This window comes from Neolamprologus multifasciatus, chromosome 23, assembly GCF_963576455.1.
Source record: "Neolamprologus multifasciatus chromosome 23, fNeoMul1.2, whole genome shotgun sequence".
NCBI classification, from domain to species: domain Eukaryota; kingdom Metazoa; phylum Chordata; class Actinopteri; order Cichliformes; family Cichlidae; genus Neolamprologus; species Neolamprologus multifasciatus.
This window is the reverse complement of record NC_140460.1, coordinates 1,377,005-1,404,209: the sequence shown is the minus strand read 5'-3', so window position 1 is coordinate 1,404,209 and position 27,205 is coordinate 1,377,005. Positions and strand designations below refer to the sequence as shown.

Sequence of the window (27,205 nt, the reverse complement as noted above, 5' to 3'; positions counted from 1 at the left end):
CGATGGCACACGGTTGGATGGGGTTACAGTTAATTGCAGAGAAAAGTGGTTTTCCTGGAATTTGTAGCTGCGAGGACGATAGCGTTTTCTATGAAGAGCATCTTATGTCTAATACATCAATTGGCTCAAGGAGCTTGGTTGGTGCTTCGATTCTGACCTTAGACCATCTGAACTGACCACAATCCACTTAAATCACTCCAAGATAAACCCTCTTAGGTCAGTCCCCATGATCCCTTTTCACACTGCTGCACCTATACAGATTGTTGGGTGGGGCAGAAACCGGGGATTGTTCACTAACACATGCACGGCGAATTAAAGTCCACATGGAAAAGTACCAGTGGATTCACCAAACGTCCATATAAGTTATTAGTGTATTAGGAGCCGTAGGGACGCCGGCAACCAAAGCAGTGAATGTTGCCTCTGGTTGATGCAAAGTAATAATAACAATAATCATTATTAATATTATTCAATAATAATAACATTCACACAGTTTTGGGGACAACAGCAAGACATTAAACTGTTACTAATAACAATGTAACTATGTGTTGTATGTTTCATTCATTTATCATCTGCATGACTTTGAGCTCTATGTGTATGTTAGAAAGCAGATATGGCTTCAGCTCCCTTTGATGTTAACGCATCACACATGACAAAACATCATGTATACGCAACAAATCTGATGCCCGCAGAGTGTTTTGTTTGTAGCGTGACTGTTAATACAGTGACACGTGTCTCGTTTTTGATGTGCATTCCAGCAAATTATATTCTGAAAGGAAGCCGTGATGACACCAGAGCTTTAATCTTTGTGTTGAGGGTTCAGGAAAAAGTTGATTCAGTGGGAGAAACTTCGTCATTTATCCAGCTTTTTTGTGATTTGGATGATTCGTCATGTGTCAAGACATTTAATTTGACGGTTGTTACAGCCATATTTAACACACTAGCTTAAATACTGTTTTTTTGTTTTGTTTTAGAAAGTCTTAATGAAGCTGGAAAATTCAAATACAATACTTTCCACAAACGAAATTTAGACTACAGACAAAAAGGCTCTGCAAACAGAAATATGAGGGCGTTACAGCTAATTTGCCCAATATGAGATGGTTATGTTTTAATTGGAGGACTGCAGCCGGTCAATGCTTCAAGCTCTCATGTGAGGTCAGAGAGTTCGGAACAAAAACGTGGGACTGCATCGTATTGTTCACCTAACTTTCCCTATCCTGGAACAGCTGAAGCCAACAGCTGAGTCCCTATCAATTCTGCTTCAGCAGATTAGCTGTTGGCTAAGTGTTACCAGAACGTGCACCTTAGAAAGCTTTAGGTTCTCTGAGAAAAACGTATCAGCTCACCCAGCGACATATGGCTACCTGGATGAAAGCTCGGTCACACCTAAACACACACGAGCAGAAAAACATGTGATGCTCGTGAAAAAACAATTATGTTTAAATCATTCTCAGCAGAGGAAGCACATTTCAACATTTGCTTCTTTTATAAATCCTTTCACTAAAAATTGCTGCTCATCCTGTTACACAGAGCAGATTGAACAAATCGCGGCGGATAACAAGGATAACAAGAGACCGAGGATCAAGCCTCAATTTGCGATTCGTCTCTTGGGACAGTACCAGGCTTACCAAGACTTAAATCAAATGACATCTTCAATTTGGTCGTGTGACACAACAACAATCCAAAAAGAGGCTTCATTTTGCTCCAAGATTTGCTTCTAGTAATACCAAGAAATCTCTAAACTAAAAAAATCACAGCTGACAATCACGTGGTGAAAAACAGGTCATATGTGCACTTTAATAAATAGAACATGAAAGAAACACATGCAGTTGTTCCATACATTTAAAAATATGATTTTTCTGAATTTAGGGTCTGATTTCCGTTTGCTGATTTAAATTCTTGAGTCCCTTTGAAAAGAAATGTAATGAGTTCCTCGTGTTTAGATGTTTCCTGTTGTTTCTCTGTAATCACACGTTATTTTGGGGATTTCTCTTTAATATGCTTGAGTTGTGTTTACAGTTTGGCATGCACTCCCGGATGATCTGATATCGTCGTGTTGGTGTTGTTCCCAGATCATCATGAAAATGTTGTTCCAGGTTCAACATTGCAAGTGACCAATCACATTATTGTGACGTTATTCTTTTGCGCACCAACCCATTCGTGCATTTATGAAATTCCAATGTTGCAAGGACAATATCAATTCTGCTTAGCGTTTATTAAAGGGTCAGGGTCAGGGTCAGGGTCCGTTGATCGGCGGACAAAGGCGGTTTCTCACAGCTTAAGTACAGTTTTTTGTTTTACGCCGGTTTTTCCCGAAGTCGCAAAAGTATGACATCACAACATTCTGATTGGTCACTTGCAATGTTGATCCTGGAACAACCTTTAGTATGATGATCTGGGAACAACACCAACATGAGGATATCAGATCGTGCTGCACTTCCAGTTAGAAGAGATGCTTCAGACCTGAAATGGCTGATGAGTTGTGCATGAAGGCCTAAAAGACAAAAATCAACAAGAATGAAAGAAAAAAATTACTCTGACCAATTAAGTGGTGTTTCCGGAGTTATCTTAAAACATAAGATAGATACGATTATATTATTAGATTACAGGATTATAAATAAGAGAGCAGGCCAAAGCTGCTTTTGAAAGCTAGCTTAGCCTGTAACAATAATTGACTATAACAGCATTTGTCCTTTGCTCTCTGACCGCCAAAGATGTCATTTGGTCCCTAAGTAGAATTTCTTAAATATCTCTAAAGGCACCCATTAAAAAGATCTTAAAGTTGTTATTTTCTTTTTCTACTGGAAGTAAATACTCGTGTATTTCAAATACTGAAAATTTGACCCTAATTTCAGAAATTGCACCATAAATCAGTGCCTGTATAATGAAGAGCAACCAAACGGATCGAGCTCCTTACAGGTACATCAGAGTCACAGTCTCGTCCCTGCACAGATATTTTGTTCTCTGTTCGTGTCCTCTTAGACATGTGACCTGAAAGCTCCTGTCCTCTTTCTGTGGACAGTGAAAGCTGCTTAATCTGGACTCGCACATATTCTTTCAAAACCCCTAAAACTGACAACCGGCTATAAAAGAAGCAGAAACTCCGACAGGCCGAATCCTGTAAACACCACTCTGTTGTTACTGCTCTGCAAAATGTACATAGTGTTGCTTTAAGGGTTTACCAAAATTATTACAATCCATCCTGAGAGGAACATAAATATCTGCACTAAATATTATTGCAATCCATCCAACAGCTGACAAAAAAGCGTTTCACGGTTTATTCCGTAGTTTATCAGGTTAGGTAGGCCATCGAGACCCAACGGGTGAAGTTTGGTGTAGTCGTGGCTCCAACCATCTTGCATCACATACATTCATGATCAGAGTTCACCGTCTTTTCTCTCAGGAAAACTCTTGTGGCTCTAAAACTCAACGGTCCAACAGCTTGTATTTGTATCCCAGACTGCAGGGCAATAATTCAGGATCAGGATCCGGTCTGATCTTGAGACTTTGACCCAGAGCCTGGGCTGAGTTTTTCCATCTCTCGGTCAAGTTTCTCCCTCAGCTTGTGAAATCCGGGTCTTTTCCGAGGTTCCTGCTCCCAGCAAACCCTCATCAGGGAGTAAACACTTGGAGGACAGTCTTCTGGAGCTTCCATGCGATAGCCTTGTTCCACTTTGTCTTTCACCTCCTGCAGAGACTAAAGCAGAGGAGCAACGGGAAAATGTTTGACATAGAAACTGATTATCTCAGAAGATTAAAACATTAAATGTGTTAAACAGGTTTTCATGGTGACTAAAATCAATTGCAGAATATTAAGAAACTATCCAAACTTGAACAATGATAGCTGCACTTTATGCAGAACTGCAATCATTGTCTGTTGTATTTAAAGCACTGTGGGGGTGGAGTGCAGGTTTAGACCAGGCTGCCAGGGAAGAGGTGAGGCAGAAGGATTTAGGGAGTAGGGTCGGCTGAGGTAAGTGCATCACCTCAAGTGCATCAGGCAATTAACCACATCTTGATATAGTGCAGGTCAGAGAGGACTCACAACCACATGCTTGCCCTTCCTCCAAGGAGAAGCCAAAAGCTGAAAGAAGCTTGAGTTTCTGTTTACTTTGCATGTCAGGAACCCGCAAAGGCGACACTGTAAATCAGTGGTTCCCAAACTTTTTTTTGCTGGGCCCCCCTTTGTTTTACAGAAAAATGTTCGCGCGCGCACACACACATCCTCCAACCACACACACCCATGTTTGCTCAATTGCGGTTTATTTCACACCTCAAACATTTAGTAAACAATTATGCAAATACAAGTAATCTGCAGGTAGTAAGAAAATAAACTACTAACTCTTTTACGCTGCGTCCACACCTACACATGTGAGTGAAGTTGGCCATTTGTGCTGCAAAAATTTTCGTTTGTGCTGCTATCATTTTAAAGATATTAATGAAAAGGTAAAGGTCAAAAGGTCAACCAGCCCCCCCACATTACCCAAATCAAAGAAAATTGATGTTAAACGTTTGTGCTGCTATCATCTTAAAGATATTAACAAAAATTTCTAGAGGTCAACAGAGGTCAACCAGCCCCCCCCCCCCCCCCCCCCCCCCCCCCACATTAATGGAATCAAACAAAATTGATGTTATCATTGATTTTATCATTAATCACAAACTGAAAACAGAATGTTTTTCTAAATTTATTGTAAAAATCCTGAAATAACAGATTTACGTAACTAATCAGACCCGTTACTTAGTATTCGGTCGAAGCACCTTTGGCAACAACAACAGCCGTGAGTCTTTTTGGGTGTGATGCAACGAGCTTTGTACCCGTGGACTGGAGGAGTTTCTGACATTCTTCTCAAGCTCAGCTGGGTTGCACGTAGACTGTCTGTGGAAAGACCCTTTCTGGTCTCTCCGGAGATGTTTGATAGGGGTCGAATAAGGACTGTGAGCCACTCTGTTTTGTCTTTGCTGTGTGCCTCAGGTCATTGACCAAGTTTGAAGCCATGAGCGCTGAGGAGCAGGTTTTCGGGTTTTGACCGCTCGGCTTTCCCCTTCAGATGTTCCTCAGCCCATGGGGCTTCTCCTTCTACCTGTTTCTGTTCACTGGGATTCTCAACAACCACGATGTCTGCTTGGCTGACCAGCAGCTGCTTGTTTGTCTGGAACATTAGGTCCCAATACCTTAACCCCGTTGTTCTCATCAGGACTTTGGGACTTCTAATCCGTATGTGACACAGACGTTCCTGTACACTGTCCCAGCTTGTATCTTAAATTCCACTATTATACGTTCAATATCTCCAAAGCACCTTTGCACAGCCTGTAACTTGGGTCCTGTCAGTTGTGGTAGACTCCTGCCTCCGTGGAGCTGGTGTCTTGGGCCCGTCCTTGCACCTGTGTTGTCCATTAGGCCAGCTTTTTCTAGCCACTGGTAGATTTCTTGAGCTACCTCGATCTGTCACTGCCTTTTTTCAGCTGCCCGAGGTACTCTTGGAGCAGCCGATCTCTTGGGGACAGATTCCTGATGTTCTCATGGATGTTTCCTCCTGGATTGTGGTTCTGGTTTCTGTGGCAGTGGTAAATATTAGTTTGACTGAATCTGGTGTTGATGATAGTGAGTTGAGCTGTGCTCATGTCTGCAAGCGTCTGTGAGTTCATCTGTAAGCTGGGGCAGTGGTGCCCTTGGTTGTGTGGATGCTTTGAGTCGGGCCACAATGTCCATCCTGTAGTTCAGCTGCATCTTCTACCAGAGTCGACTCATTACTCATTATTATTATTCCCATTGTGGCGTAGCCTCTGGATCTCCAGATGTTACTGCGCGAGGCAACCAAGTACTTCATGGTCAGTGTAAATGTGGGTCTTCTGCTTATCCATAGTTCCCATATGCACTGGCTATAACAGCTCTTACTGGGTCAGCTGGTATTACATCAATTCCCTGTCTTGTTACAGACACATACATGGAAAATGAGATGTTCTCGGTTGGGGAACAATGACGTACTTCTCATCAGTATGTCCTGACATCGAGCTTGTTAAGCCAGAAGATGTCCGAGCCAGTATGGCAATAGTTAACAACTTCAACAACTACTGGACTAAAAAGAGGGAATATATGTAGGGCTGTGCGATATGACCAGAATCTCATATCCCGATATAAGACATCTATCGTCCTGATAACGATATAAATCACAAAAATGTAACATTTTCTGTAAATTCTGTGAATCTCGAGCAGCTCGACTTGCGTGAAGTGTTTCCAGCTGCGCGTCATGTAGCTGGAGTCGAGTGTTTTAACCGATGCATGAAACGATACATTTTTAGACATAAGTTGTAACGGCGCCGTTTTCTTTGTGAGTATTTATTACACGGCGTGCTGCGGGGAAAAGCCTGTTCTAACGTTTGAGGCTAAGGTTTATTTTTTAGCACCTGGCGGCTCTTTTTTACTTCTCATCCGTAAATAATCTGCTTTTACGTGATTCAGTTTATTTTGAAAAGTCTCAACAGGATCTTGAGTTTTATTGTGAAAGGTTTATGTGGAACATAAACAAGCGGACACGTGATGCTGTTACCGTCGTTGTTGCTAACGACAACGCATAAAAACAAACGCTTGTCTGTCTGTAGTGTGGTTATATTAAATATAAGAGAAAGAGAGAACTTTAAGAAATTAATAATAACTACAGTCACCATCAAAACCATGAAAACAGCTGTAAACAGTTTATTTTGCGACACCACGAAACAAACGATAGCGTAAAATGAAACAATAGACGTTTTTACATCGTCATCCGATATATATCGTTATATCGAACAGCTCTAAATATATGAACAATCTTCAGCTTTCTTCTCTGCTTTTATCCTCGAATTCAACTGGAGGAGCTAGAAAAGAGCCACACAGATAACACAGCATAGCCAAAACACCAAACCTGTAACCTCAATAGACACATGCTCCTCCCAGCAGGGCCAATGTGCTACACATCAACTGTGAAGGAAGCTGCTCACCCTGCATGCTAAATGGTGTTTACTAATTTAGCAACAACCATTTAATGCACGTAAGTAAACGCAGCCTTTGTGTCAGAGCTCATGTATTTCTACTCTATAAATACAGATACAGTTATCACAACAAACAAAGTTCTGGTTCACCATGAACATGACCACTGCTGATATCAATCTGACCCTAACCAACCCGTGGGTAAACCAGCCTTAAATATAACAATTTACAACGTGCAATGAAGACTTCTCATTCTCTCAGTGGAGGCTGTCTTCAAGATAACGTGAGCAGAGTTTGAGTCTGTACTGCATAGTGGAGTTCACACAGACACAATTACACTCTTGTTGTTACTCTTTGCCAAGTGTTAACTAATTACATGTAGTGTTTAATTGAAGCGAAAACCAACGTACTTAAATAATCAACCCGTGTATTTGTTAAACAAGCTGTAATTGGTAGGTAATCATGTTCGTTTAAAAAGACACCACCTGAAGTACGATGGAAAAGAGATGGAGGACTCGGTGTTCCGTTTAATTCTGTCTGATCCTACTGATCCCGTCTTCCTCACTAAACTGCTAAGATGCAAATCACCTTGGAGGTCGGGGATCAAATATTACCTGACGGGGATTAGAGTGATAAACAAGGCTGTGTTTAAGCAGCGTGGTTCCTCCCTTTCACAATCTGTTTGCTCTTTGCAGCTTCCTGTACTGCACAAGTTCAGAGAGTTCAGAGAGCAGGTTTTTCTCTACATGCTGTAAAGTTAGAGCAATCAAATTCAATTTTTTTTTGTAACACAGTAACACAACAATCAGCTGATTGATGAGGAACTGGTGGACTGACCTACAGCTTTTGTGGCACAGCAACATAGACATTACACTTTTACTGCACAAAAAGACAAGAGCACGAAATACAAACTGTCCGTAACCAAACCAGTTCCATTATGCTGCTAACACAGCTTTGACTATTGGCTAGCATCTGCACAGACAGCATGCTAACGCTAAGGCAAGCAGTTTCTACATATTCACGTTTCTAAAGTGTTTTTAAAGTGTCTTTGTGGGCTGGATTTCATCTTTGCTTTGTGTTTACATGTAAAACTGGTACATCCTGATTAGGGCTACCATGATTAGTCGACTAGTCACGATTACGTCGACTATCAAAATCGTCGACGACTAATTTAATAGTCGACGCGTCGTTTGAAGCTTTGTAAGATCACAAAAGACGCAGGAATAAGTAGTAGGATTTAAGAGTGTAATAACGGACTGAAACAGAAGATGGCAGCACTGCATGTACAAGGATGCCAGCTGCCGTTAAACCCCGAAGAAGAAGAAGCTGTCCCAGAATTCATAGCGCAGCCCAGCTCAGTTTCCAACAATGGCGGCAGCTAGTTAGTTTTAATATTACTCTTATTATTCTTTCTGGGTCACAAAATAAACGTTTAACATATTTTCAGGCGAGAATGTAGCTGTGTAAACCTCAAATATCTGCTCAGTTTATCAAGACACCACATATTTTCAAAAGCGCTCCGACGTTTTCGGAGACGTCTGTTAGCCACTAGCTCGATAGCTAGCCGGGGGCTAGGCTCACTAGAGCCATGAGAACACCGGACTCCCGGCAAATCGTTTTCAAACCCACCGCCGTCTTTCGCTACTCAGGTTAAACATATATAAGTCACTTAGATAACTTAAAAATGTTATTGTTTGGCTTTTTTTAGTATTTTATTTGTTCCTGAGTAAATCGGTTTGGCTGAGATTAAAGTTATAGTTTTTACACAGCTGAATAAATGTCAAGCAGACAGCTGATTATCAGAAGTGTGAGATGCTCGAGAATTTACTCCGGTGTCCTGTTATATTTTAGATAGCAAGGAGTTTATTAAACTTCACCGAAACAATCTGCAAATTTCATTAAAATTTAATAAACTATCATCTTGTCTTTATTTTTAGTTAAAAACACTTAAAGCTGTAAGCTAATGATAGTTATATAAGAGCAGATGCTGCTGGTGCAATAAGCTGTATGCTGTACAGCCAATGGATGATGATCTGATTAGTCGACTAATCGCAAAAATAATCGGTGACTAGTCGACTATCAAAATAATCGTTTGTGGCAGCCCTAATCCTGATTCTGACAGGGATTTGTGTTGGTGTGTAAAACTGTAGTCTCAGGTTTATCATGTTCGTTGGTAATTACGGTGAAAGTAAAGTAATGCATTTAAGAAAATTAACAAGTAATGTGTAACACTTTTGTTTTTTGAGTAATGACCACAACTAACATGCGTGTAAAGCACCACTGTAAACACACACATGTACACTGATAGCAGACTGCACTGGTGCTACTCACCATCTTGGGGTAAGGCTGACGACCGTATGAGAAGATCTCCCACAGAAGAATGCCGTAACTCCAAACATCTGACTTTGTGCTGAATTTCTGCCGGATGAGGACAAAAATGTGCAAAATGTAAAACAGCTTTCTATTAGGACATACTTTTTAAATCAGTTTAGTCCTTCCTGTCTTTAATTTGATTGATTCTTTAATTTGATAAGCAATATTTTAGAAGACGAGCATAGTGCATTCCTTCTTAAACTGACCTCTTTCTTTAGCGCTTCAGGTGCCGTCCACTTCACCGGCAGTTTGGCTTTATCTGACACCTTGGAATCCACTTTAGTTAGGCCGAAGTCGCTCACCTTGGCTACATTGTCATCAGAAATTAGGACATTACGAGCGGCCAGATCTCTGTGAACCAGCTTCTTTGACTCCAGGTAATCCATCCCTTCACACACATCACTAACAACAGACACACACATATAAAACAAATATTAAAAACACACTATTAAACACACACACTGTACAGCAGACTGATAAACAATCTGTGCACTGATGCACACACTATAGATTTCGCTAATAAAAGGCCATTTTTGATGTTCACACTCACAGAGAAAAGCGAAGCAGCTGAACAGAGTTTACAACTGAACGCCCCCGTGTCCTGAGAAAGTTAACGAGGTTTCCCTGCAACAGACAAACACGCAAAAAACGTCAAATCAAACAAAGTGTGTAATGTTCAAATATACATATTAAATATGGGAGAAAGGCTGAGGCTGTCAAAGTAGAGCCAACGTTGCAAACAAGGACGTTTTCATGTTTCCTCACCACCTGCTGCAGAAAAGCTTTTTGCACCACATTTATCTTTAGTTGCTTATTTACACCAGCACAGCCTGAAAATGAAGTTTCAGCGTAACAATCAATGAAACGATCTGTGAGAAAACTGAAGCTCCTCACCTGTGACTCATATACTAGGGAAATAGAGTTTTACTTCCTCTATGTTTCACAGTTATGCTGACTGCAGCTTTATCATTGCCTAATATTTATTTACACGTTATTCATGCCTTTGGTTCATCTACGCTTGACTTTTGTAATTCACTGTTTTTCACACTCTAGTTCAAAATGCCGGAGCTAGACTTTTAACTGGTGCTACAACCAAGATTGTATCACTGATACTGGTTTCCTGTTCATTTTAGAATTCAGTTTAAGATTTCTATTATTGGTTTTTGAAGCTCTCAGTGGTCAGACGCCACCGATACCATCTCTCTTATTCACTTTCTCAAACGCAGCTGCAAAACTGAACCAGCTCTACGTGTCAAATATCGCTGTTTATAAATCTCGCTTGGTAATCTATTGACTAAAACTGCGACCGGTGGTTGTTGTCTTCCTTCATATATGGGGCCAATGATAAGCTACTAATTGTAAACGTGTTGGCTGTACCTTCGTCATGAGCTCTGTGACAATGTGAAGCCCTTTGTGAAGGATGACTCCCAACAGCCGCACCAGATTTTTATGCTGCAGCTTCCTGGAAGAAGTGAGTCCACGTTAAAAATAAGAATTTAGCAGCATAACGGGAAGTGTAAGTGCAGGCTTACAGATGCATTACATTTAAAACAAGATCACAATGCATTTATTCACTCGTGTAACTACTTGTGTCGTTTTCAGTATTGTCAGAATTTGCAGGAATCTTGGGACTCACGTCATAACTGTGGTCTCCTGCAGGAACGCTTGAGCTGTGACATCACATTTAATGGTCTTCACTGCCACCCTCTGGCCCATGTACACCCCTTCATAAACAGCTGGAGGTTGAATCACACACATGCCGTTCAATCAACCTATTGCATCTTTAACTATCTGCTGTTCCTGATGCTTTTTAAAGGGAAATGAAAACCGAAAACTCACCACCAAACTCCCCTTCGCCGATATTCTCTCCCAGAGTGAGCTTCTCAATGTCCAACAGCCATCCATCTAAAATGAGCACATACGTAAACCAGATAACCTCTCACGCATGTTTCCATCATCATTGCTATAAATACTTCACATACATGACTCATCCCCACAAAGCAGCTCACCTCTTTTCTTAGGAAGCACATACTGACGTTGAACTTACTTTTAGACAGCTCCAGCTCAGCTGACTTGGTTCCCTGTTTCTGTTTGGGTTTCAGAAGAGTCGTCGCGATCGAGCCTTTGTTCTTTGAATAGAACTGCAAAGACACAATTTCAGCTTTTTATCTTATTTTCCACCCCGTGTGATCATGCTTGGTTTACCTGTGAATTACTGACTCATTAAGATCAAGTACATTTTTGGGGGGTTAAGATGGAAAAATCTCACTTAAACTTTAACAGAGAGCTGTGAAAAAATAACACATCTTAGTAATTCAGGAAACCTAAATGTGGTCACAGCTGTAGGTTTAAGTGCAAACACATAAAGGGTAGTCCTATGAATAGACGGCGCTCCACAAAGAGCAATACTGAATTAAATCCTAGCACTGAACTCAACGTATACAAATATAATAGATCATGTGACATACTGCTCTACCGGACAAACAATCCAGCTCAAATATTTGGCCGTCCTTCCTTTTCCTGCAGGAGTAAGTCAGCTGGTCTGACTCAGGCCTGGAGCCATCTGTAGCTCTCTGATAAGCTGCTGAACGAGCGCTGCCATCTCTGTGGAGTCTCCAAACTCTGACGGCACCCTCACACAAAGACCGGCTCAATGCTGATAAACCATAAAAGGGCTGAATTTGATTATCTCATCCTCATTTTGACACGAGAACTAAATATATTTTTCCTCTGCTGTCACTGATGATACACTGATGAGGCTTCAGGCTGACAAACAGCTTGAATACAGCAGGCCTGCAGCGTCTATTAAACGGAGACTGAGGCAATAATACTGCAATGAATTTTGGTGCACACGTTCTTCTTATCTTAGGGGATTTTGATAGCACTCCTCTTTCTCTTCCTTTCTTGCCAGCATTCCCATCGCCCTTATTTTATGGTCAAAGCTAATGAGCTGGTGCTAACTAGGAACACTGGCAGCGCCACGTTACTGTTTCCCTCAAGTGCAGGCTCTTTATTTTGGAAAGTAAAGGCTGGAGTGAGGAAATCATCCAATTTTTTATTTTTAAAAAAGCTGAACAAAAAGCCAGTCAGGTGACTTTCCCCTGAGGAGAAGGAGGATATGCATGAATTGAATTATGAGTGGACGGTTAAGCTTGTGTCCTCCTTCCAGATAATTTCATAAGCATTACTAGCTGAACCTCCAAGGCAATTTTAATTCTGCATGCACTTTAGGGCGGCTGGATCTGCACCTCCAGCTGTGCAACCTTGCGTTGCATGATGATAATTAAATGATCTTGAATGTTGTAAATCGATAAACGGTGCAGAGAGTGGATCTGTCAGAAGGTGGACTTAATAAACTACATGTAGCTCTTTCACATATAAAGAGTTGTGTCCACGTTAAACAGAATCTCTAACAGAAACGTGTCCAGTGAGCTCATTTCCTCCTACCTCTATCATATCGATGAGGTTGTAGAAATACTGGGTTTTATCGATGGTCAGCTTGTTGTCCTGATAAATCACCCTGTAGTGAATGACCTCTCCGGAGACGCTCACGCACAGGACGTAGTCTCCAGGATGACGGATGCTCTCTCGCACCAGGAACAGGCCATCCTCGGCTGGCTGTAGCTTAGACACAGCTTCTGGACCGGAGATCTTTCCGTGAAACCAGCTGAGGAAAGACAACGCTCGCTGAGCCGCATAAACTAATCGTTCCTCGTGAACGTAACGCCAAATATGACATTTTTTAAATCACTCAACAGGCAGGAAGTGGTTACATACATTTATCAAGCATTCAGGTATTAACATCTCTGAAAAAGGAACTTGGGGTGAATACTCCAGAGACTGTGTTTGTTTGCATGTCTAAGATGTGTGATCACGAGTTAAGGGCTGACCACAATGGAAACTAAATAAAGAGACGAGCATCACACTGCATGTGATCGCTGTGAAAACAAGGGGGAAACACACCCACGTGAGCCCTCAGTACCTTCATGTGAGAGAAAAACAAGGTGACTTACGGCATGAGACTGAGGCTGGGGTCGACTCGCAGAGCCTCTCTTTCACGCACATTGGTGGCGTTGATGATTCCTTCTTCTCCTGTGGTGTTGTGTCTGGCTCTGTAGCATCCCTTCTTCTAGAAAAGAGCAAAGTTCGCTTTATCAGTTTCAGTTTCTTCCAAATAAAAATCCTCTAAAGCTCTGCAGCATCTGCAAAACATGACGGTGAGTGACGGTACCGTGGTTGTGTCAACAATAGTGAGGATGTCTCCTTTGCGGTACAGCAGTTCTCCAGGTTTGGGTTTTTTGTGATCCCCCTTGGCTACACACTGAGTACCGGCAGCCCAACTCATCTACGGAGGCAAAGGGAAATTATGAGAAGGGCACTGACCCATGACTGTGAGTCACACGTTGAGTTTGCTTTGCTAAACTTGCTGTTTTAGGACTCACACGTGTTATTTTACGTTTTTACTTGTCGTGTATCGTAGTGATGATTTGTGAGACCACTGAACCACCAGCATAAAACCAAAGCATTTGAACGCATCTCTTTTGGACACCCACAGCCCGTCTTGGTTTGGTGGTTGGTTGTCGACTTTATTCTGGTCGACGTAAAAAATACACCAACAAAATGAGAATTTCATTTTTTTAGAGGTCGGATCTTTTGGCCAAGAATTTTAGTAAATATATCTACCGGCGACAAATATTGGACCTCCATGAAATGATCAACTGATTTCCTTTTATTGACAGGGCTCGCAAAATTTCAAAATCCCTGGTAGCCCTTTGGGCAGGGACTCTTCAGTTTTTGGTAGCCCAAAATAAATTTAAGTAGCCCGAATAAAAAAGAGCAATTTTTTGATTGATGTTTTGTTTCCTGTTTTGTTTCCGTTACAATATTATACATTAATGTATAATATTGTAACGGAAACAAAACATTAATCAAAAAATTGTTGAAACACAAATTACAACAGTGTATAAAAATTACAGTCATCAACTCAAACACTTGGTTCTAATTGAACAGAAATTTCTATGAACTTGTAAGAACTGTGTAGAACATGAATCTGAAATTTCCACTGAAGTCACAGGTAAGAGGCAAGTGGAACCAAGATCGAGGCCATTTGCTTTGTGAAGTTTGCAAAGACTGCTACATTGTGCCTGTGGTAGTTCACTCTTTGCAACATAGTAGCTGTTCTAAACAGATTTTCAGGTTTATTTTTAGTTTGTTATTTGCAATTGCTGTTTGTTCTGGGAAAGATATTACAGACTGAGCAATAATGCATTTCTTGCATTTCTCATGGGTTCTAATGGGGGCCTTTCTTAAAATGACTGGTCCCAGTAACAAAGGCGCTTGTCGACTCAGAAATCGAGGGAAAACCAACAACACACCCGGCAGAACATTATGTTATTTACACGGGTGCACATAAGTGGTCCGCATGTGCGCATTCGCTGTCAAAATAAAAGACGCGCACCAGATAAGAAGTTGCAGCGCGCGTTTGCGTCCATATAAAAAGGCTGTTTTTGTCTGCTACAGTGGGATCACATATTGACAGTGGCTCACCGATGCCAATGACATAATTACTCAGCTACATTTCCGAAAGAATGCAAAAGCATTGACATATAATTTTCCTTCCTATGATAGCCCGACAGGCAGGGCAGAGATCGATTTTGGTAGCCCGACTGGAAAAATAGCTAGCCCCGGGACGTCAGGCTAGCAATTTTGTGAGCCCTGATTGACCTATGACCTTTGCCCAATTTCTATCAGAATTAAATGTTATTATCTGCTGCTGGTATCTGCAAAATCTGAGAATGATATCTTGAAAACTGTGGACAGACTGCGAACAAACAGACAGAGAAACAAATGGAAACGATGACAGACTCGCTCCGTTTGGGGGAGAATGATAGCCAGTTTGTGACATATGAGCATCATTTTTGAAACATTGCATGGTAAGGTAGCAAAAACATGAGTTAATGTATTAAACAGCTTTGATCGATGTAAAACCTTTGCAAATATCAGGAACTTGCATGAAGGAACAGAGAATCACATGTGCCCTTTTGCATTAACAATACTGCCATTAAAGCACTTCAATAGTCATGATTTTAAACTTATTTGAACAAATGAACAAAGGCAAGATGGAAACACTGGCAGAGTTCATATTTATTCAGGGTGGGGACAGAAATGATACATCATAATGTGGCAATATTGTATCAATACAGGGACACTATATATTAATATTTTATTAGACAAAATTAAATATTCTGGGAATGCCACGAACAAGACTTCTCATCTCATCCTGAGATGACGTCAACCGAGAAAACCTAAATCTCTTAAAGCCAAAAGATTCCTGGACACATTTGGCTTGACAAAGTCAACGTCCTAATTCAAAGCAAACTAACGGCTCAGTCATACAAGCAAAAACAGGACAACACCTTGCATAAACAATTAAACAGATTCATTAATTAAAAAAAATAGATATCTGTGGCTGTGTGCTGATTGTACTTAAATTTGTCACATTCATCCAGTCGATCGCAAGATAACTGCACAGGTCGCCTGACAGGAGGAAACCTTTCTGCAAACAGTCGCAGTCTGACTTGGACTCATTCTCTGGGAGACTGTTGAATAACTGCTGTCTAAATTATAAATGCAAACAGATTTTCAACATGTTGCGGTCAGTTTGAATGAGTCAGCGACTGAGTGCCAGCTGGTTGTATTCAGGTTGTATCCCTACAGAACAGGAAGGATGCTGAGAAACTTTTCTGTGTAAGTAGACAGTAACAGATATGTGAGTTTATGGCTGTATTACCAGGAACGCATTGCGTGTGATTGCCAACTTGACCTCATTCAAACGGAGATTGATATCAGACTGACTCGATGTTATGAGCGGTGAGCTGGTGCCAGCTCTGATATTTATCATCTATTTCTGTGAAACACAATAAAGTCCATAATAACATTATTTGTAACGGAACTGCATGTTACCATTTTTAAAAATATATATCAAAAATAGAAAAATCTCATATTGAACTCGCTCTGAGAAAATTGGCCGTGCAGCAATACCGGAGAACTCTGTATCTGCAGCAGCATCAGAATCATCAGGACAACTTCAGCTCGTCCTGAATCCTTACACGCACATAGAGAATTCAAAATAGTGCTGAAGTCACTTTATTGGGAAAAAAACCAACCTTTTATTAATTCATAACGCACTCAAAGGGTTTGGCCACCAGTGCATCTCTGAGCAGGTTGAGACCTTTTAACTGTCCCGAGAATCAGATCTCAGCTGAGGGCGCTTTCGGTAATTTGGCGCAAGCTGGTCAGTTCCATCTGTGTTTACGGTTCAAAAGATTTAAATTCTGACAGGCTTATAGTTCATAACTGTGTGTTTGTGTTGACTTGTATCCTACTTGTTTGGTTTTCTTGCCTGACTACACGGTTTGTGGTTTTATGGTTTACGTGCAATTAAATGTGCCGACACTCGGGTGTAAATTTGGATTAAGACATGAGTACTTAGAAGTATGTACTTAGTACATACTTTATCAATCACATTAGCGTTAGCCTATAATCTGAAATACAGCTGCACACATCTGCAGTACGTACCTTTGCCATCAGCAGGGCTGGCTGGATAATTCTTTGAACACCTGGCCGAGAGCAAACAAGGTCTCCGAACAGCCAGGAAAGATAAAAAAAAGCGCCGTTTGTCCTGTAATAAAACGCAAACAGATGCGGTACAAATCAAAGCTGCTGTTCGATAAATCCGCCTGTCGAACGAAGCCAAAGCCAGAAGATGAACGCCCAGACAGCGCCGTCCGTCCGAGTCCTCGTCGGCATAAATGTTTCAGTACCTGCGGCTCTTTGGGGAGATGCGGAGGAGCCTCTCAGCAGGAGAAACCACCGGACTTCAGGCCTCCTCAGCGGGCACTCTCCGTCAAACTTATTTTCTGCCGAATTCCTTCATCGTCTCCAGCCCGTCCGCAGCCGCTGCTCGTCTTCATTCACAGCTCAGAGCCGTGTGAGCGCTCGCGGCGGCGCGCGCTCAATGTCCGCGTGAACCACTTCCTCAATATTTAGGAAAGCGCAGTTTGAGACACAGTGACGCTTTTTATTACATCACAAGACAGAAAAAGCACACAGTGTTTTTTTCCTCTTTATTTTTAATATCTCCCCTCAACTTTAGGCAACACTACAAAGACATTCAAATAATAGGACAGAGAGGTTCACGCTTCCCGTTTCAACAATACAAAAAACAGACCGCAGCATCCCTCGGAAATAAAATAAGCAAGTAGTTATACGGTGATGCTGTTGGTAAATGAAGATAAAACTAAAAATGCGCATCAACTCTGAGCCAGAGGTGCGTAAAACGTCGGCTCCTTTGTCTCTGTGACATACCGCTCATCAGGATTCAAAGCAGACAAAACCCATAATTGTTCCTCTTCATCAGTAATACATAACATGAGGCAGGCACAAGGAAGAAAGTCAAAAGGACTATAACGATTTAGTCATTTCAGTAAGTATTCAGTCTTATTTTCTCTCTTCTTCTAACCATACTCTGGAAGAAAAAAGATTACTAGGTAATATTATTTAAATTATACAATTATGGCTGCATACATTATTTCTCAAGTGCTTCAGTCCCTCAGCATGCTACTGAACGGCACCAAGGAAGATTTCTCCCTTCAGAGGCAGATTAACTATCACCAGAGAAAGTCACCTTTGGTGGGCCGGTTATTTTAGACTTATTTGGAAACAGTGGGGATTTTTTTGTGTGTTACCTTTAAGCAAAGATCACTTCATGTACTGTGCTCGCTCACCCTTATCTGACCTCCCTCACAGTTTCAAAGCTTCCTGCCCACTTTTCACAATCTGAGAAACCAGTTTCAGCAGCAAATATTCTGCACCAGTGTTAATTCAAGAGTCGGGATGATAAAACTGAACTCGCCCGAAGAGCAGCAGCGTCCAGCTTTTTCTTCACGGAGAAAAGCTGCAAATAAAGTTTAAGGTGCTGATGTTTAAGCTGCACTGGAGGCTTTAACATCATAGCAAACAACACAACGGCACACAAATTAGTGGTGGTTCGTATACTGTGTGTAAAAAAAGGAGTTTACTCCCTTTATTCACGCCGCACACAGAAATCAGAAGGAATCGTAACCTATCGTCAGTCCCTTCCCTCCTCCCGAAGCTTCATCCCCCACAGTTTAAGGGTAGATGTGTAACATGTAGAGTCAAAGTTATATTTGTACGTGTATAGCTGCGTGTTAAGATTGTTTTTCGAGAAAAGAAAGAACGTTTAATGTTGTGACATTCTACCAGTCTCTAAACTAGTAAATGCCTCTGCTCCGGAGGCAGAGGTCAAGCACTCGCCGCCTCTTCCTTCTTGTCTTTTTTGCCTTCCCCCTCGCCTTCGCCCGTCTCGCTGACATCCCGTCGACGCTTGCGGTTACGTGCGCTGGCCTTGGATGCTGGCAGGGACTCCATGCCCAGGACCTTGTGGATCTGACGGAAAGCAAGCAGCCGCAGAGCATGCTGGGAACAGAGGATACAATCGATAGATAGACAAAGTTAAAGTGCTTACTAAGAGCCTCATACTATGAGAGACGCTTATACATATTTAACAGAGATAAAACAGAAAATAGAGTAAAAATTAAGTTTAAAAAGTGAGACTGATTCTGTGTGAGAGTCGTGCAAATTGCATTAATATAAAATATGCACAATAAGAAAGCATGAAGGTATAATAGAGAAACACAGGTGTGTTCACCTGTCACAGAACGAGAAGCTATTACAGTTTTATAGAGGATGTTATGAACAACTTCCTGAATGTTCTTTATGGCAGTGGGGTTGAACATGAGAAGTCTGAGCAGGAATGGGAATCCAGTACTCTACTTCCTTGGAATTTTTAGCCTGCCTGTGAATCCTGCTCACTGGTTCCAGTTGTGCTACAATCAGTCGATTTCAGACGTATCAGAGGAGAAAAATATGGACATTACTTTTATTTTTACTGCACAAAGGGATGACAGCACAAAGGCAAACTGAACCCAGGACAGAAACAACTGCATCACGTGGGTGGGCGATATGGCCTAAAATTCATATCACGATATAATTTGAAGCATGTGCGGTAACGATATATATCACAATATATTCTTTTCTTCTGTATAACGTATTTTCCACACTATAAGGACTTAAAATCCTTAAATTTCCTCAAAAATCGAGAGTGTGCCTTATGTATGAATTCTGGTTGTGCTTACTGACCTCGAACCGATTTTGGCTGCAGAAATCTGTTAAAAAATGTTTTAGTACAACTTTGGTAAGCTCACTGCTTGATGGATTATCAGAGCATTACGGCTTCAGGTCCCAAAGTCAAACGAATACTAAGAGTTAAAAACGGTCTAAATTCTTTCATCTTTAATTAAATCATCAGCGTTGCTGCTTTACCAGGTGTATCAATTAAGTTTAACATCCATGGAAACAGAATTTATTAAATTTAACGGAGTTAGAAGTTAACAGGAAGTTAGCTCGCTAGCTTCCACCTAAACATGTGGTGCTACGTGATTGCTAGCGACACAGCTATGTTAGCATAACATTAGCACAGTGAAGCTGGAGGATGAACGCCAACTTTTTTCCACTCATTAAAAGTTAACGTGACGGATTCTGGTGGTCAGGGACAAATGCAATCGCATAGCAGGATGCTATACACGGGCCAAACTTCAGTCAGGAGAACAACTGAGATTATTCATCCATAATTAGAGGTTAGTTATTAATATACTGCAACAACATGGGAACAGAACAGCTGCGAGAGAATTCAACATTAATGAATCAATGTTACGGAAGTGGAGGAAGCGCAGTTTTTGGCTTTCCCCATATTTCAAAAGTGCTTCATCTCTTTGCTGTGACTGTCGGCATAATTTGCAGATGATAATGGTTGTAGCCGCTGCGACGCTTTCGACCAAAACAGGCGCAGCTTGATGACATCATCAACATGCGCTATCGCGATAGAGCGGTATAGTCAAAATCTCTATCGTTGGCCAAATTTATATCGTTTCTATCGTATATCGTTTATATCGCCCACCCCTACTGCATCATTCTGCTAACACACACAACTTTGGCTCTTTGCAAGCATCTGCACAGACGGCATGCTAACGCTAAGCTAGCCAAGCACCCAGAGTAAAAGCGGAGCGAACTCCAACCCCGGGCCGCAGCTCAGCTTCTACCTGTTGGTGTTTCTAAGGTAGAATCGCCATGGCGATCGCATTAAAGCATCTTCGTGCTGGTTCTTATTTTTGCTTTGTGTTTTCCCACCTAAATGCTAAGACAAAGGTCACACGTGTGTCCTCATTAGGACAGGGATTTGTGTTAATCTGCATGAATGATGAACGTAATGTCTTTTTGATATGTTGCTTAGCAACGGTGACTCTCAAAGCGGAGCGATAAGACAACGAGAAGCGACTGAATCGATATTGGAACCGGGTTCGCTAAATTCCCATCCCTACTTGTTAGTGCCTATGATGGTCTCAGGTGTACGGCTGTGTGTGGGCACCTGTGCACTGGCAGTGATGTCCTCTCTCGCTTGAAGTTCCATGCTTTCCAAAGCATCTGTTGGCTCCTTCTCACAGGGGTCCATCAGACCTGGTCCATCTGAGTGACAGGAGGAGAAAGAGAGTTAATCGCTATTTTGTAGCAGCTCAAAGGGAAGCAAATGCGACTAAGCTCTGCACGTGGCATTCATCGACTGCTTTTCTTAGCGTCTGTGTGTAAGACCTGGCAGCAGGATGCCGGTGGAGATGCACTCCAGGACTCTGCGCATTGCCTCCCCTGGGCTAAGTGGGCCCGTGGCACTGCTGATAACCTTCTCCACCAGCAGCTCCATCGCCTGGAAGAAGAAACACAGTCAAATGGAAGAAGACATCACGTGTATACTGTCGTACTGCCTGTCCATTAAACACCAGCTTAGGACATTTGAAACTATCGCCTCCCACACAGTCCAATCGAGTCTGACCGAGTTATGAATGCTCATCATGCTTTTCATAAAGTTCCTTCGTAGATCGACCAAGCAGACAAACGAAAGAGAGAAAACCTCATCAATAAGCAAAACAGGATAAATGAAGCCACTTACCCAGCAGGGGATCTTCCCCCAGGTGGGAACCCGCTGACATAGATCTCTCAACACCCGAATGATGATCACACAGGACTGCAGACCGTTGGCACGAGCCTCCAGAAACAAAGCAGACAAAAAAGCCTATGCAGTCATGTTCAAAAGGATGTCTGAGGATATAATAAAAATATCAGCTTCTAAATTATTTAAATGCAACAACAACGCGACATATTGCACAGTCATCACTTATTTAACAAAACTCAGACTCAGTAGATTGTAGAAACATATTTAGCTTCAATAAATAGAAGTGGTGGCTTTCTGTATGACTTTGTAAGTCTGTTGCGTGGGAATTTTTGGTGCAACGTATCTCGATGTTCGCCGGTCTGCAACGCTGCAAAGCTAAGCTCGTGTTCTCTCTGCAGAGAAGAAATGTTCTTGAAACAAGCCGTACTAGACTTTTTCTAACTGTACGTTCATGAACGTTAACATCTCACATGCTGAGTGAGGCCTGCAGAGTCTGAGGTGTGGCTTATGGGTTTTCTGCAATTTCTGAGCATTTTTACGTCTGAATGTTTCCATTACAGTTCAGTTATATCGGTATAGCTCTGAATCACAGCAGCCTCTTGCAGCTGTTTGTAGAGAATCACCTTCCCTTCTTATACTGGACCAAGTGTACCTCTTTATCCGTCGCAGACACTGAGCGTGCTCAGACGCTGCACCCTGCATTTCTTTCTTTCTGCAACTGCAGCTGCTGTGATAAAGGAAGGATGGCACTTTTGCCCAAAGACACAGTCTGTCAAAGCAAGAAAATGTCTCATCATGGTAAAGTTATCTGGTTAAACAGAATTACTCCTGTGATGAAACAGAAACTAGAACACTTATCACTGCAGAGGATCAACACAGAGCGATGTGAAGCACCTGAGAAGTAACGAAACAGCAGCACAAACCACAGAGAGAGCAGCCAGTGGGCTGGCAGCATCTTCCTCTTACCAGAAACCACCGGTGAAACGAAATCTCACGATCTTTATCAACATAGCTCAGAGATAACGACATGTCATGGGAAAAGCCCGGGTGGGCCGTGGCAGCCTCGCGATTCAATCCCGGCTCACAGCTCCGCTCATGACCTCAGCAGCTTACAAACAGCGTGGGGCAACGTCTCACACACCTTGACCACCGCAACCGGAAATGACCCAGATTTTGTTTCATGCACCGGCTCATGATGTGACTCACACGATCAACTGTGGACGACTCTCAGAGGGGACTGCTCGGGAGCCGCTCGGATGACACGTGAAAATCTCTTCGCGAATCAAAAAATAAGTCCAACTGCCTTAATTTCAAACACTCACCACGGCCACAATCACTAAAAGCTGCTTTAAGTGTCTTTCATTTAACTGCAGCTTATCAGAACAGTTAAAGGGAAGCGTGTACACACATACCTGAAACCATTTGGCGTGGCGCAGAGCAGCTAGGTATTCCAGACATTTCTTCTTATTCAGGAGATCAGGAGGATCCTTCTCAGCCACATCTGTAGGAGATAACGTACTGACTTCATGACTTACAGCCACACTGGCGCAAAGCCCACATACTGACTGCACTACCTAAGTGTAGGTGTTGTATCTCTTGACGTACAGTCACTGATCAGAGATGTAAGAGTGAGAGTACCTCACGTTTCCATCAGTCCTTAAATTCTCTGGTTTGAAGTTGATGGATGAGAAAATGAACGAGGGGGAAAGATGAATGAGGAGGGAGGCATCGGATAAGAATACAGGCACGTGTGAACCAGGAGGAAATCCAAAGGATGTTTTTTACACGATGACTAATTCCCGCTCAGTTTAATGCCAACTTGTGTACGTTCACAGTCTGAGTGCTGCTGTCTTTGGTGAAACTCTGGTGGACTTCGAGGCATGGAGAATTAAAAAAACTGCATGCTACAAAGCCCACCGAAGCTGGTTTTCCTCCCCCTGCACATACACTCATGCCACTTTATTAGGTATACCTCAGCAGTACTGCGTTGGACCCCTTTTGCTCAGCCTCAACTCTTCAGAGCATAGATTGACTAACGTGCTGGAAACTAGAGATGGCACGATACCACTTTTTTATGTCCGATACCGATACCGATATCATAAATTTGGATATCTGCCGATACCGATATGAATCCGATATAGTGTGTTTTTTAATCAATAAAACTGTTTTTTTTTTAATATCTTGCTGCATTTTGTATAAGTTCATACTCAAGTTTAAATAAATAACAACACTAAAGCTATTCTGTTATACCTGTATGTAAAAAATACACTGCGCCCAAAATATTTCATAGTTCAGCAATACCAATCTAATAAACTTAAACCTGCTCCATCCTTCCTATTCTGGTATTTTAAAGAGTACTTAGCAGAAATATTAAGCAACCTAACTAATAGGGTTGCAAACTCCCAGCAAAAAAAAATAGGGAACCACCCACACCTCCCACCTCACGATGCTTAATCGATGTAATCAAATTTAATTTGATGCAGGGGAAAAATGCACAGAAATAAAATTATTTTTCAAGAATAATTAAATAGATTCAACATCTTTCTTCAACAAAATTGCAGACTGCACAGATGGTACCTTCCCAAAGGAAAACGTACTATAGCTTACTAGGGTATATTAGAATTAACAGTTACTATATACAGTAATGGACTTATATATATTTTTTACATCAGATTAAAACTTTGGGTGTAAGATTCAGATAATTATTTATTAAAAGCTCGACATTTTAAATAAGAATAAGAAAGAAAAGTATGTCTTTGTGCCCCCTTTTCCCTGTTCATGCCCTATCGGCCCCCCTGGCTAAACTTTGCTAGATCCGCCCCTGCACAGTTACCAGCCGTCAGCTTCGTAGAAAAAGATCCTGGTGTAGAAATAATATTAAATAAATTCTAACAACAGCTTATCAAGGTTAAACGTGCTGCTGTTGTTCAGCCGCTGGTTTCCTCTTTCTGGTGCAAAGTGGGCCAAAAACTAAGAAGAGAGACGAACTCGCGACAGAAAAGCCGATCAGCTGATCATTGATCAGTTTCACGTTTGAAGTAGCAGCAGGAGAGAGAGAGAGAGAGAGAGGCAGTAGCTCCATATATTGGTTGTTAATCTTAACCGGGAATGCTTTACAAACATTCAGAGATGAACTTACACACTTGCTTTACTTCTCTCTGGGAAAACTTCCTCGGAGATGAAATGCTGGTTTGGTAGCACACAGCCGCTCTATCACGTGATGCACACTGCTGCTACGTGCTACGGTTATGAGCCGGGTTACGCCTTGTAGCAAGTTTTGTGAGGTGCTTTTTTGATATTTAATGGATCGGATTACATTTTTTATTTCTCGCCGATATCCGATCCAGGAATTTGGGTCAGTATCGGACCGATACCGATACCTAATATCGGATCGGTCCATCTCTACTGGAAACATTGCTACAGTTGCTGCAGATTATCAGGTGCACATTTACGAGGTGACTGCCTTTGCACCACATCCTCAAGGTGCCCTACTTCAACTGAAATCTGATGGTTAAGGAGGTTATTTGAGTACCATGCACTCGCTGTCATGTTCTGCTGAAAGCAGCAATCAAAGCGCGCCCACAAAATACCCCCCACCCCATTACGTCACCAGCCTAATGGGGTGGGGGCGTAATGTGCACTCAGAGGTGCTCTTCTGCACACCGTGTTTTAGTTTTCTTTAGTTTTTTTTAATTTACCGTTGGCTTCCTGTTAGCTCGAGGCAGTCTGGCCATTTCTCTGAGAACCCAGAGAACTGCTGAATCCCAGCAGATAAAGTAAAACCATTCCCTGTTCAAAAGTCACTTAAGTCACCTGTCTTCCCCGTTCTTGAGTTTCTAATATGATCGGCTAATTAGATATTTGTATTGTTGAGCAGCAGAAAAGGTGTACCTAATGAAGTGGCCAGTCAGTGTAATTCTGTCTCGCTACAGTTACAAGAAAAAGAAAATATTTAAACACAAATCTGTGTCTTTCTTCAGGTCCTGATCAGACAGCGGTCTTATTACTCAGTAATATTAATACGTATTAATAATCTTCCAAACTGAGGAAGTGAGAGAAACTGGCACAAAGTGAAAAACAGCAAAATCCAGTCAAAGTGCAGCACACTCCCACCAGTGATCACCAGACTTTTATAGGTTTTCCATGATGGACTCGGAGCTGCTGGATTTCCCCTGTTTGCCTTTGACGTTGGATGACTAACAAAAGGTTACTAAAAAAAGTGTCTGATTATATCTTTTTGAACTTTTTAACTCAAACTTTAGTTTGGAAAGTTTATCATTCTGTAACAAATGTCTCAACTTTGGTTCCGCACTGCTTGGTTTCCTTTAATCTGTCCTAATTGTCTTTATAGCTAATTAATCAAGCAGCCAAGTAAGGACTGTCACTTCATATTTTAGGACAATATCAACGTCAATAAGCAAACAACAACAACAAAAACAAGAAGATGAACTTAATTAGTCGTGGAGTGACGGAGCCTGTGTCTGTGGTGGGTTTAGATCATGAAGAAAGAAAAAGGACAAAAAAGGTGGAGAAATTTTGAGGACATTTTTAAGACTAGCCATCTAAAAATGACACATGGTGGTCTTCTCCAGAGCACTCCAGATGAGGTTAAGATGACTGTAATGAAGTAATATTGGGGCTTTCCACACTTCCATGTTCACTAGAACTGTAGCAACAACAAAGGAGATTAGCTTTCTCACAGGGCAAATGCAGAACATAAACAAAGCAACTTTTATTTTGAAGTCTACACTCGCATACCACCTCGAAAGACCCACATTTATCACAGCTCTCAGAGTGGGAGCTCAGTGTCAGTGAACAGGGCGATCCTCCTCTGAGAAGCTTCATAAAAGTGGGTGAACTTCTCAGTGGTATGTGCACTCCAGTGTGGCTTCAGACGAGCCTTCGGCTTGCCCAGGTCTGCTGATACAGAATCGGATGCACTGATCAACAAACCCAAACAAAACTTTTGGAAAAAAACAAAAGACAGCGGCCACAGAAAACATCTCTAACATGTTTTCCAAATGTGAAAAAACACATTGCAATGCTGACATTTACTGGAGCGGGTGGAGGAGTGTTTGCAACACAATGATCTTAGACAACTTTGTTGTTTTGTGGGGGGAAATAAATGCAACGCTAATGTCAGCTTAAAATTCCTCGATCATTGTGAGGCGGCAAAAGGACACTCCAGCACCGTATCATCGATAATGCCACACGATGATGCAAGGATGAGACGCGAGGGAACGGGAAGTCGCTGGACCTCAAAATGCCCTCAGTGGTATCGTCGCAAAGACGGCGAGAGAAGCAGAACTGCATCGGTGTGCATACACGAGGCTTTTATTTGAACCGTTTTCATCCTTGGGCATTATCTGGACAGCTCCCTGAAGGTTTGATCTGAGCATGTGTTCACAGGATAAACACACGGCTCAGTGGCACAGAAAGGTCGGAGAGCCCGGCTTTTGGTTCCCATGTTGTGGAAAAGAAATAAAGAAGTTGGGGACTATTGCAGCTGCAAAAATAAAAGATAAAAAAATGGGGAAATGAAAGGCGTGGGACAAATGAATGCGTGATTTAATTCTTATTTCAGGGGCTGAGAAAAGACAGAAAAAAGGAGAAATCTCGACTGTGGGCTTCGTTAAAAGTCCCACGTGGATTCTTGTGTAATTTTTAAGCCTAAAAATTCAGGCTGCTATTGGGTGGAAAGGGAGGGGGCGGGGTCTCTATATATAAGTGTATTACACACATAGCCAACATTTGGTCGTCTGGTACTGAAAGCTTTGGCTTCTCTA

At 41.9% G+C, this 27,205-nt stretch overlaps 2 protein-coding genes across 8 annotated transcripts in view; both read right to left on the bottom strand.

Moving 5' to 3' along the window:
- Positions 1-872: 872 nt before the first annotated feature.
- Positions 873-17,009, bottom strand: matk (megakaryocyte-associated tyrosine kinase). Its single transcript, XM_085150928.1, has 12 exons — positions 16,913-17,009; positions 13,566-13,679; positions 13,348-13,463; positions 12,782-13,001; positions 11,382-11,475; positions 11,174-11,239; positions 10,971-11,070; positions 10,712-10,796; positions 9,885-9,958; positions 9,541-9,736; positions 9,293-9,379; positions 873-3,694 (listed from the first exon to the last, which is right to left on the bottom strand). Exons 1-12 carry the CDS (start codon positions 16,919-16,921, stop codon positions 3,479-3,481), a joined length of 1,377 nt encoding a protein of 458 aa, XP_085007054.1. The 5' UTR covers positions 16,922-17,009; the 3' UTR covers positions 873-3,478.
- zfr2 (zinc finger RNA binding protein 2) overlaps positions 15,185-27,205 on the bottom strand; it is a 32,288-nt gene continuing 20,267 nt past the window's right edge. For 5 of the 7 annotated variants that reach the window (XM_085150922.1, XM_085150923.1, XM_085150924.1 and 2 more), the window contains exons 15-19: positions 22,832-22,920; positions 21,417-21,512; positions 21,062-21,173; positions 20,841-20,938; positions 15,185-18,832 (exon numbers count right to left, since the gene is read on the bottom strand). In XM_085150922.1, the coding sequence (XP_085007048.1) occupies positions 18,659-18,832; positions 20,841-20,938; positions 21,062-21,173; positions 21,417-21,512; positions 22,832-22,920 (569 nt within the window). In that variant the 3' untranslated portion in view covers positions 15,185-18,658. Of the gene's footprint in view, positions 18,833-20,840; positions 20,939-21,061; positions 21,174-21,416; positions 22,763-22,831; positions 22,921-27,205 lie in introns of those variants that run through there. The other 2 variants (XR_014872311.1, XM_085150927.1) reach the window with 2 other exon arrangements.